Source organism: Bombus affinis, chromosome 16 (genome assembly GCF_024516045.1).
Source record: "Bombus affinis isolate iyBomAffi1 chromosome 16, iyBomAffi1.2, whole genome shotgun sequence".
Taxonomy (NCBI): Eukaryota; Metazoa; Arthropoda; class Insecta; order Hymenoptera; family Apidae; genus Bombus; species Bombus affinis.
The window spans coordinates 7,433,458-7,446,236 of NC_066359.1; the positions used below are offsets into that span (position 1 = coordinate 7,433,458).

The 12,779-nt window shown below is 35.5% G+C and overlaps 1 protein-coding gene across 6 annotated transcripts in view; it reads left to right on the top strand.

The window, feature by feature from the left end:
- Nucleotides 1–12,779, top strand: part of LOC126925340 (cAMP-specific 3',5'-cyclic phosphodiesterase-like) — a 120,602-nt gene that overhangs the window by 58,430 nt on the left and 49,393 nt on the right. Inside the window, exon 2 of one of the 6 annotated variants that reach the window (XM_050740768.1) lies at nt 6,065–6,904. The exons of 4 other annotated variants lie outside the window; for them this stretch is intronic. In XM_050740768.1, coding sequence (XP_050596725.1) covers nt 6,684–6,904 — 221 coding nt within the window. In that variant the 5' untranslated portion in view covers nt 6,065–6,683. The remainder of the gene's footprint in view (nt 1–6,064; nt 6,905–12,779) is intronic. One more of the 6 variants, XM_050740769.1, reaches the window with a different exon arrangement.

Here is a 12,779-nt window from a genome sequence, read left to right on the forward strand (position 1 = left end):
ATTTGGAAACTTTGAAAATTTAAGAATTGGCCAGTTTGATGATTCAACAACTTAATTATTTATTAGCCAGATGATCGGAAGTGTCGGAAAAATGATGCCTGCTCTTGGACTATTGTACATTTTCTATATACTTGATTTTTCATGGTATTTCAATTTTCTTTCGCGAATATAACAAATATTCGAATAATATTCATTCGAGTATCATTTGTGGATAATGAGAATTCTATGTTAGATAAATTTTCGAAGCTCTGGCTGGCCGCGAAATACTAATAGATCATGCTCATTATGTAATTCTAGTTGGCGGCGATATAACTTCACAAAGCACCTGACCCACTGTTGCTTCCTGCTACATACTTGTTGGCAATTCTTGAGTAAATATCCAAGAAAATATTGCTTCCGTTTCTCGAATTAGAATTTTACCTAATTTCTGAATTTCACTACCTCTTCCCTAATTTAGAAACGACAACATTCTGTTCACTACATTTCCTACGTGTTTCGTTGCGACCACGATAATTAAATAATCATTTATACATCAAATTTGCTTTGCTATACTCGCTATCCATTTTTCTATCGATACCAATAATTATACCTGAGCGAATATTTTTAATAATCACTATATCTATTGCAAGAATAAAATTAATTTTATCGGTCACCGTAACGTCAGCGAAAATATCTTGCAAAATTCAAGAACACATCGTCAATGCATACCAATTGACACAAAATTACGCGGTAAATTTCTTTTCGTTAAACCTATTTTACATTAGTTAAAAAAAAAAAGGACAATTGAAGAGCCATTTAATTCATTTAAATTCGTTCGATTCGTTTCGTTGATTCAAAAGAAAAAAGAAAGAAAAATGGATTCAGAAGTATCATTATGAGTGTCGTGTACCTCTGAATAATCGGAAATAGGTTTAAACGCGTTTGTAGACCGATATCGAACGATCGTGAAAAATAGTCTGAGAAGATTCCTCTTGAATTACGTCAATACTGAGAAAGGTCAGCCTTCTCTTGTTCTCTCCCTGGTTTCCCTTGGATGCAGAAAGAAACGCGTTACGAGATGATTTTGTAATCGAACGAACCGTAGCGGAAGCCTCGATTCCTTCTTACTGGCGATCCAGCAACCGGCTCCTCGAGGACAGCCGATTGCGTTACGAATTCCTTACGTAAAGAATTTCGTGGCCAATCCTTGAATCGTATTAAGACGGTCTTTTATTTCATTCCGAAATTTATCTGTCGTGTCTTACTTGCTGCTTGATTATCGCCGCGAATAACTTGATTTATTTAATTCGAGTTCCCGGAGAGTTGACACTTTCGTAGTAATTATGATATTCAGCGATGGAAATACGGTAATATTTATATCATCGATTACCGATACTCACAGAATTCTTTTCCGCGAGAAAACAGAGGAAGGAAGACGAAAGGAGAGAGAATTTTTAGAAAAAATTGGTAACAATGTACGGACAGATATAACGAAAGGTTACGTGAGTTATCTTTGCGAAGGAAATCGACAGATTTATTGAACGAAAGGCAAATGCATTTTTGCTGACTGAGCAATTTCGGGTGTTTTGATGGATAGCTTCAAAAAAGCCGAAGGAAAATGGAAGACGATTTTGGGCGAAATTGATGACTTCTATGGAGGAATAAATGTAAATAAATATTTGTGAGAAAAAAAACAGCTGATAAAAATTAATGGATCGTAAAATGATGATTGTTTGATAAATAAGTGAGAAGAAGGAAAAATAAACAACAGACTAAAGACAATAGAGAAATACAAAAACGATGTTGTTCTAGTTTTCATTATTTCGTCTGAAAAGATTTGTAATCTTCAGACCGTTAAATCAGAATTGTTTAAAAAACAACGTTTCTTATGTATTTCTACAAACGTATCTGTTTTCCGAGTAAGATTGACGGATATTAATTGAACGTCGTGCCGTTGAAACCGATTGAAAAGGCTATTGAAAATTTCCTACTCTTTGATCGTAAACATCGGCTTCGATGGAAGTAAAACATTTTCACTTTAATTTACTCGCTTTAGCCCGACCTCTTTATAAAAATTCAACGAATTGCTCTTTTCCATTTTTACGTTCTCTCGTAAATAAAAGTGAAACACTTCCACTTTAATTTATTCGCTCTATCTCGACCTCGCCGATTCCCTGGAAATTACCGCGTGTGTAATAATTCGATTAATTACTCTCTTTGATTTTTATGTTCTTTCATAAATTTCAAAAGGCTCGCGCGTGTTCAATCTGTCTATTGAAAGGGCCAGGCGTTTTATCCGTTAGCTGTTCACACCGCGCGAAATTTCCATGAAAATAGACGCGTACTGCACGTATAACACATACACGCGAATTCACAGGCCACTGAATTAATGGTATCCAACAGAGCTTCGATCATTGAAATCGCTGTATCGTGCAGCTCCATATAGACGATACCATTGAAAAGTTTATCCACAGATTTTTCATAGAAATAGCTGCGTATATGTATAAATATTTATGAAGTTTGCTTTTATTAACGTGTATTGTTTATAACGGTAACTTTTTTATTGTAACAAAATTCCCATTCATTCAGAATCGTCTATTTTTGTTTTCCTTCGTTGAAAGAAAAATGATAATAATTGCGTCTGAATCTTCTTAAGCGCGTACGAATCGAATGTAAATTAAATTTGCATACGATAAGTAAATATACAATAAGTTGAAGAATAAAAATGTCGTTATTCGATGTTAAAATTTTGTTGATCCATCGATCGATGATTCCCTGTTTACGCGAGTTCGTTGCTTACGCTGGTTTCTATTCTCGATTTATTTTTTTCGAAATTCCTCTCGAATCTTCCTCGAAAACAAATGCACTGGGTAACATCGTTGAATACCGGTTTTCCTTGGCCATCGGAAGTTAATTTTATCGTATGTGAAACCAGTTGCTGGAATGCGCTGTATATTGTTGTCTGTTTACGTGTACATTTCCGACAGTTTGATAAAAAAGTATCGACCAGCTCGAGACCATCGGCTGTTTAACTTTAGCAGGCTATTGTCGATGAAATTAGGCCTTCGTGCATTATCGAAGAAGCAAGAAATTAATGTTCATTTCGCAGGCTACTCGCTCGTTATTGTTATACGAGTCCATCGTTATATTTTCCAATTTCTTCCCAACGAGAGAAATTCTTTTAATCGAATACAATTTTCGGCAATACGAAACTTTATTCAGAAATAATATAAATCTTAGGGAATCTGCTGTTTTACAGCAACTAACTTACGATAACTTCGTTTATGAGAAATTTCAATCTGCAGAAACGCTCGTAATTTACATAATGTTTCAATTTTCCACTCGCCATCCCATTTTACCGGGAAAAACTTGACGCCACCCGAGTTACACAGAGAAAATAGTACGTAGATGTGAATTTGCGTAAACATCGACGGTTTAATAAGAACTGTTCAAAGTATAGTGAGTTGGAAGCATATACTCTTGCACGTTGCAACACACCTTAAATGCGTAAACATCCATAGTTCAACCAGCGATACTTTCTTTCACGTAACAAATACAATATTCCGCATCGCGATGGAATCAAACATAATCAAAGTTTGGCCGAACTAGCTGTTCGACTATCTCTACGGTGAGGCTCTGTTCCGAATTGGAAATAAGGCAGAACAAAGAAAGTTTGTCCCTTCGTACAATACGAACGCCGCGCGCGATATTTATCGGCTTCTCCGGTTTCACCGAAACACGCAGCTCCCGCTGAGAATACGATACTCTTCTGCGTCGTCGTTGTTACACGTCACAAAACTACGGAAGCTTTGACATTCGTTCTAGAATATCAGAGTGACATTTATGACACGACAAAGTGGTATCTTCTCTTCGAACGTCTCTTCGTTTAAATTGTAAACGTGACTTCGATTTTCTGTTTATTCAACGGTATTTAAATTTATTATCAACTCCGCGGATATATCGTAAGGAAGAAAAAATAAATTCCGCCTGATTTAAAAAGGTTTTCGTTTCGCACAAACTTTCATCGTACTTTTAATTTCGTATTTCAATTTCATTTACTGCTTCATCTTAACTTTTTATTTTCCAAATTCCGCGCAGCAAAGTTTTAAATCACGGTTGGTGCACCATAATAATCTCTTTGAAACCTTCCGCTGGATTTTTTTTTAGGAAGAGTATCTCATCGTTAAAGTTGACGATTTACAAGGCAGTTTGTTTAACTCAAAAGCTGAAAATTCTTGATTTATCGCAGACAATATGCGAACGTATTTCGTTTTCAAAATTGCTACTTGCATGGCGAAGGACCTTCGTTAAATTTAGGAATCGAAAGCTGGCGAACGACAACGTTTCGATTTAGTATCGCAGCATCGTTTGAGAGATAACGAGACTCTTTGCCAACAAAGCTTTGGATTAATTAGTTTCATTTAGTCAAGCTGTCCCAGTTAGCCCGTCAGGACGCTGCTGCAAGATTGCCTCGTTGTTCGCTAATGAATAAATATTTCGTTAAAAATCATAGAAAAATCTGATAGATAATTTTCATTGCGTCAAATCGATGGAATTATCGTCGTAACATTGAACGTATTGAATGAATTGTTTGTAACTTCAACTATCGTAAAAAATAATAATTCTTAAAGGTTTCAGCAATAAATCCCAATATTCTTTGTATATTTTTAAAACTCTTAGGGTTATCATAGGAGATAAAAATTCCTAAGGTTTTTAAGAATTTTCTGAAAATTTCCAAAGTTCGTTTAGCTCTTCGCAAGTATCGTAATATTTACGAATGGATATCAAGTAGCAATATATAAGTAAAAGGAGAAGGCAAGAAGATAACTGGTTCGTTGGAATTGCGATTTGATAGCAAAAAAGAGGAGTGAAACTATCTGCCTCATAAATCATAAATCGCGGATACAATGAATAAACAACAAAGAGAAAAGAGATGCGTTGCTTTGTGTACAAGACAGTTTGAGAAAGGCAACTGGCTCGTTGCAAACGCGATTCGATAGCGGCAAAGGGGACTAAATTGCCTCGTTTCCATAGAAGTAGAGCGGCCGGATGATTTCCAAATGACGGCAATTTCATTGACAATCTGAAATTCAGACGATACGCAATTTGTAGAAGCGCCGCAGCGCCCGCTCGTCTTTTCAAGAGACTAGCTTTTGAAATTCAATCGTTCTAATGAAGTCTCCGCGTGAGTAAACAAAAATTCAAGCCGCTCTTCCTTTGCTACCTCCTGCCTGAATAACAAGAAGATTGAATCTGATTTCGTTTCAGCGTTTGTTCCACCTTTCTTTTCTCTTCCTTCGACTGTTTCGTATTTGGTCTTCGTTCGATGCGTCGTTAAATAGAACGATGTTCTGTCTGGTCCGCAATTGTTGCCAAGTTTCGATCGTTACAAGTTGCTGTTTAGGAAACGGTATCCTACGGGATTGAAAACCTTTCTTCATCGTCGTCATGCTGATGATGGGCAAGTTTTGGTGCTGATCGAGCAAACTTTGGTTTTAGGTCGATTAAAGGAGTTTAGAGGGCAGATTGTTCCTAGTAATTGCAGGAAATGTAGGTGTTTCCATGGTTTGTCCGATGACTATTTTATGAGTTTTGTAGATACAGCGTGGAATGTCCTCGTTAAAAGAAGATTCTGGTAGTTTTGTTAAAAACACGTTCAATTCGGCAATTTTCAACAAATAAGTTTTAAACGATAGGATCTCCTTCGGAAGAGAAGGCTAAAAATTGCTTTAGTTCTCTTTAAAAGAGCGAGGATTATGCTTCTGCTAAAAAGTTAGAATGCCACGGTTGCCGTAAGAGTTCATATTTCACTGATATTTAGTTTCAACAAGAATTCCATAGTTAGAAGATTGCTTCAGCTTTCTTTAAAAAAGAAACACGGCTCTGCTGAAAAGTTAGAGTGCTAAAAGTTACCGTAACAGCTCATTTCTTACGAATAAACAATCTTAGCTACGAAGTAGAACTGAAACTTCAATCTCAGTCTTAGTTCTCTGGCCAGTAGTTCTATAGGATTTAAAATAATATTGGAGTGCGAAAATAAAAAATGCACGCTGCAACGTTATTAAGTCTTTCATACCTTTCGTAGCAGGTGTTTCAACATCTTCAGAATTACTACGATTCAGACAATTCAGTGATATTCTCTGTGAGAACTGTGTCTGTGAAAGTGTATAGTCAACCATGAATCGTCAATGACGTGCCAAGTGAATTTAAAAGAACATCTACGAAATAAAAGTTCGATCAACAAGTGCATCACCACACAGGCCTCGCTATAAAGTGTTCTTCGCAGACTTTGCAATACAAATAATTCCCCGATTGAATAACTAAAAAAGGGAATCGAGAATAGGAACACATTAAACCAAATGTATATAACACGTTAAACCTTAAACTAACTTCACGTGCCAAAACCGACTGTGTCTCTTAATTCAGCCACGGTAATCAGACTGTGTGTCTCCTAACGATCCCATCATCGGTTCAACCCACTGTACCTCAAGAACGAAAGCTCCCACAGTTAAAGACACCTACGAAGAGCCAAGATTTACATCCATGAGGACGTATACCGCCTAATTATACCACTTCGATCATCTATAACCACTTGCTGAAGCGACCGTAAGACTATTTACCACCTGCAATGATCCAAAACGGAAGAACCCAAGCGCGCACCGAGTTGATATGTGGTTGAAGGCGTACAGCAAGAGGATCTAACGATGTCTGGGTCTAGTGGAGGCTTAATGGACTCCCCGACGTCCACTGGTGGCCTAAAAAGATGTGGCGGTGGAATGAGTTCCCCGTCCTTGGCCGGTGGAGGGGTTATAACGGTGTCTGCAGGACTTCCTCGCACTCGATCTGCTTGCGCTCTCCGGATGCGACCGTCCAGGAAGGCTGTGTTCTGGGAACAGTGCCTCGAATCATCGCCCAAGAGAGATTTGTAAGTGGACGATGATTATCACAGCCGCTAATCTGTCGAATCGAGATCGATGTTCGGATTAGAAGCTTCTAGAGACACTCTAGAGACTTTCTAGAATCTACGTAAATAGCCGTTGATGAGCAGACCGTGGATTCTAGGGATATTATGGGACTTTCAGAAGACTCTCTAGAGTCGATGTAAATCATCGCCGATGATTACCGATTTTTACACATTTATGGTAAATTCGAAGGTGCACAACGGTATATCCACATTGTATTGAAGTATAGAAAATATCAAAAATGTACTACTTAATAGTATGAATATAACTAGTTAAAATTACGTATCGAGGATTTTAATGCTATTCATACTCTTGAATAGTGTAAGCACGAGGAAGTTTAGGAAATTGTTGAATATGGTTTGGTAATTTTTGCCACTAATATACTGTTGGGAGATTAGACGTGCTTAGCCTTTGAGATTATGTACGTCATGAAACTGAGTTTAGAGACTGTAATGGCAGAACTAATATTATTAATTTTCTTGCAGTACACGAGGCATTTAAGCTTTGGAAGGATTCAGCCGATGATGGGCGAAAGAGGATGAGATAAATTATAAATTTGTTGATTTTTGAGATTTATTATTCAGTTGATAGAGTTTAGTTCCCTGAAAGATACAGTTGCAGAAAATTTAGTCTATAGATTATTATAAATAAGCCAAAGTGCTTAGTAGGAAGTTTTCTTTCTAGAAATTCGATCTAGGGACTTTGCAAAGCGTAGTAAATTCTAGGAAACTGAGCTAAGCAATGTTGTCTATGAATTAATATTACTAATCGAATACTTGACGCGAAACGCAATTCAAAATAATCCCTAAATAGACAAATCTATAGAAATGCTAAAAAAATCACGAAATTGATTGACTTACGATCCTGTTAAAAACCTGATTGTGTGCAAATGATTCCGTGAATCGAGATTAGGAAGCTCGATCAGAGATTCTAATTGTCTTTTACTTGTTTCTTAACTATCCATAGTAAAATGAATGTCTCAATGTGAATAAAACGATTCAAACGGTCGCAAAATGAGACGCAATCCAAGAAGATTTTTCAAAGAACACACTTAGGTAAAGATTCCGAGTTATCTATGAGGATTTACTATATTTTTTCGGATTCATTCGTTGATCCAGATTAAGTCACATAGATCGATCAATATCGGAAACGTTTATTTATCGATGATCGAAAGTTAACCTAACGAAAGCGCGATCGATTTTTCGCAATAACTGCTTCATAATTCGCATTAACTCGCGGATAACGAGGCACTGATGAACGATCGTTGGAAGACGATTAAACTTGATCCAATTTTGATTAACGACTCTTGAAGGCTGATTGGATTATAATTGACGCTAATTTTTCATCCAAAATGTTACAAACGATATTCACACGAAGTTTACTCGATTAGATAAATCGATAATGCCACGGCGATAAAGATACTCAATTTCTCGCGATCATAATCGCTGTTATCTTAACAGATGTTTTGGAAAGCACGAGTTAAATGTAATTTTATGGTATAAAACAACACGCTTACATTATGCAAGAAATATTGATTGCGATCAATGTTACTTAGATAGCGCTTTATCGATTTTTCTAATACACAAATTGAATTTCCAACGAAATTAAATTTATTAAAATAATATTTTAATAAATATATAAAAAAAATATATAAATAAATATATAAAAAAATATATAAAAAAATATATAAATTTATTAAAATAATATTTTAATAAATTTTAATGAAAATCATCTTGTCGATTAAGATGTTATTTTGGAATCTTTGAATTGTATTTTTTCATACTTATTAAATAACAACATAGTTTTTGGACAATAAGGGCACGCAGGATCGGGTGCAAAATATTCGAAATTACGCAAAAACGGATTGAAATAATTGGCTAATGTTCAAAGAATCGATTCACGAATGCTTACTAGTCGCTCGCTTATCGGACTGATGTATCTGCATAATGAATCAGGCGAATGACTGTCACGTATGATACATAAATCTGCGCGTTGGAAGTAAGCCAGAAGCTCATTCAAATTTGCATGATCTTGCCTTTCTAAATCTATTTCGTTTCCGTTTGTTTGCAAAATAAATAAATTCAAAATATGAAAACAATTTTGTAAATATTTGTACATTGCCAAAATTATCAGTCTTCTACGATATTCTTAGCGCAATGAAGTTGATCAATTTCTGCAAAGTCAAATTTTAATGAATTTCGAACGCACAGTGGCGATTGATGATTTAAACAGTTTTATTCGAATACAGTTTAATCTTAGGGAAAGTCTTCCTCTTCATTTGTCCTGAATGAAATGGAAATTGCGACTGATTCGTTAATCACGCTTCAATTAAAACCAACTTCATCGTGCAATCGAATTATTGTCTTCGATTAATCAAACGCTATCATTCGAAAATGAGATTTTCACCTGCGCAGAATTAAAACCGGGTTGAATTCTTTTTCTTCTACGACTCTAATTTGAAAGACGAGAACAGTGCATAATCGAGGTGAAATAATATTTCTAATTCTAATTTTTCACTCTCTTTATCAGTCGAATATAAGATAATAATTTTTTCAATTACCTTAATTTTTAAAAAATATATTTAGAATATTTTTAGAAATTCTATATAATACTTTTCACCGATTCCATTTATATTGACACGATCATTAAAATATATTTATACATTTATTCTAAAATAATTTATAGAATTTACTATGCATTAATTTATTTTATTTCGAAACGAAACTTCGATTTACCTTAAATTAATTACAAAGGTGAAGAGAGTTGTTCGAAGCTTACGTAACGGAACAGCTTGGCTCGTCCGTCAATCGTATTTCTTAGATTCGAATCAGAAAGTAATTTCACCTCGCCGATCTGGTGATACAACATCGACAAATGATACGTTACTCAGAAAGGAAGAAAAAAATTGCAACGCAAAGATGGCGATTATCTTTTGCAGAAAAATAATAATAAAAATATTCACACATGTACTCTATAAGAGTACTCTACGTAACATAATATATAGAGAGTATTTTTGAAAAATTGCAATTACAGTCTGAAGTATTTTTATGTAATATATATTTAAGAAAAATTTATTCTTCAATTTCTTTCTCTTGGTTTTAATTTTTTTTTTCGAAATTCTTAGAACAAGAATTTCCTACATGGAAAATAATCTGTTGTAAACAGTTTTAATCAGAGATTCACGAGGAAAATGAAGATAGAAAAGACGCTGCAAGCGTCCAAGTGTGGTTCACTATGAAACATGCCTTTTTGTAGAGTGACCCAGTTGAGACTTTTTTTAAAAAAAAAACGATTTTTTTTGCTCCTTTTTCGGCACTTTGCTGCTTCCTGCTCTCTCTTGTTTCTCATTGCCCACATTTTTTGCTTCTGACCTCTTTTTCTATTTCTTTTTTCGAAAATGTGCCCGCCCTCGAAATTTCACTATTTTCTAAATTTCCAGCGTTTACGGGACAAGTAAAATAAAAATATAAGATGAATGAAAAATGGTTTTGGTCGTGAACAAAGGAGGTTTTTAAATATATCCATGTACAGCAAAAAGTGGAGCAAAAATTTATGTATACGTATATGTATACGCATATGTACACGTTTCAATTCAAACAGCATCTCCCACTGTAAAAATGTTCATTCTAGAATTTCCACTGTACAACAACCTTGCGACCTAAGAGTAACCTTTTAACAAGAAAAACCCCAAAACCAGCAAATTCAAAAAGTTATAAAGCTTGGGGGATATGTAGAGGATATATAGATACGTTTTACGCACTCTGTTTTGCCACCCAAATTCACTCTAAGTAGGTGAAATTGACCCCTGAAGATCCGGCTGTAACATTGATAAATTCTCTACCAAACGAGAGTAATAATTAAAAGAAGTAACTTTTGCCTGAGAACTTTTTCCCCATCTCTCACAGGCAACGAGTTACGACCTGAAATGGGAAAATAGCCGGGTCTTCAGGGATCTGTTTCATCCCCTTGGAGGAAATTTGGTCGGCGAAAGAAAATTGCGTAATACATGTCTATATATCCTCTACAGATCCCTAAAGTTTCATAATGTTCGGGAACCTTCCCTTGTAATTAAAAAACAAACTTGCAGAGAAGAACTAGTCAGAATGCAGGGGAAGCTAGATAGAATATTCACAGCGATCTAATCCAACCTAACCTTTGCTAGCTTCTGTCCAGCATTTACAAACATCAAAAATCGTTTCTGTGGAAAAGGCACGGCCGGTATTTACCATGCTGAGCAGTCGTGGCACGCGTTGACCCAGAAACCATCCCCTGGTCTCATCAATTTCGCGAGCCTGGCACCGATTCAGCCGCTCGAATCGAATAAATACGGATAAGCCTGGGGATTCTTGCCACGGATCGAGGCGTTTCTGGTCTACTTTTAATGGCCAGCTTCGAAAAATCCAAACAGCAGGTCGTTTACGTGACGCGATTCCCTTTGTTCGAGGGTGGATTCAGCGAGGCTTGGGCCAAGATCTTATGGATCTCTCTCTCGGAGTCTTTAGCAGAGGGGTGTTTAGTGGCAACCCAGTTTCTTCTGGATTGCACAGATTGAGTTGATCGATGTTCGCGTTGGAATATCTTCTGGTTCGGCTACTTTGACGAGGGGCGCTTTAACATGGAAAACTTTGTAATCCTGACGAGATTGAGCTTATGTTCTGGGATCAGATGGCGATTGCTGTGGTTATTGGACTGGGGATCCTACGCTGGTTTGAAGGGAATCTTTGAATAACGTGGTCAGTTGGTTCCACGTTGTTGTACGTTATCCAATATACATTGAATGTGCTTACGCGTATGAATAGATTTGGATAATACGATGAAGATAAAAAGATGTTTGAATATTATTATACTGGTTTCCGAGGAAAAGTTCGTCGTTGCTCTATGAATATCTCCGACGATTCTGTAAATCAATTTGAATTTTGATTATTGCGTCGAGGATGCCACGTTGGTCCGAAGAAAATCTTTCAAGCACGTGATCGATTAGTTGAGTTATGTGTGTATCCTCATGTTGATCGTTCGTTACACATTATTGAATACTTTAAATGTTCTTACGCGAGCAAATAGATTTTAGAGTATAAAATGACGAAGATAAAATTGAAAAATAAAATAGTAGCATTTAAACAAAATTTTGTCGAATATTTTAATTGATTCTTACATATCAATTTAGAGTTTCGTTAAATTTTTTTGAATCTTCTATCTATCACGTTGCAAGCTTTTTTAGTGAAGATTATTAACCGTATAATTAATAATTAGTTATTTTCTTCTAACTGAGTTGGATTTATAATGGTTTATTTGATTGAAAAACATTCAGTTGATCAATCTTTCGTTGACTCGATGGGTGGTAGTAATTAAAAATCGAGTCAACGCTGGAAAACCATCCAATCCAAATAAAATAAACGTTTCTCCTAAGTAAATTTAATTATATTGCCGGTTCAATTTAATTTTTACCACACGTTCATCGAGAACGAGCTGTGTAAAAATTGTTATATCAACCCCTACGATTTTCCATTGGAAATTTTACATTTATCAATGTAGCAGTAAACAATCTTCTATCCTATATCTGATAACAATTCAATCGTTAATACAGCATGTTACATCTGAAAAATCCGAGATATTTTATACGTTTTATATATCGTACAGTATTCTTTCGTATTGCGTGTATTCCAAAATTGTTTGCACGTAAAATTTTCCATAAATTCATAAACATCCGTTAAAATCAGCTTAACCATTTGCTAATAATCCAATATTTAAATAGTAATTAGTAATCGGTGATATGCTTATAAAATAATAATCCAATACTTAAACAGTAATTATTAAAATCAATAACATAATCATAAATTA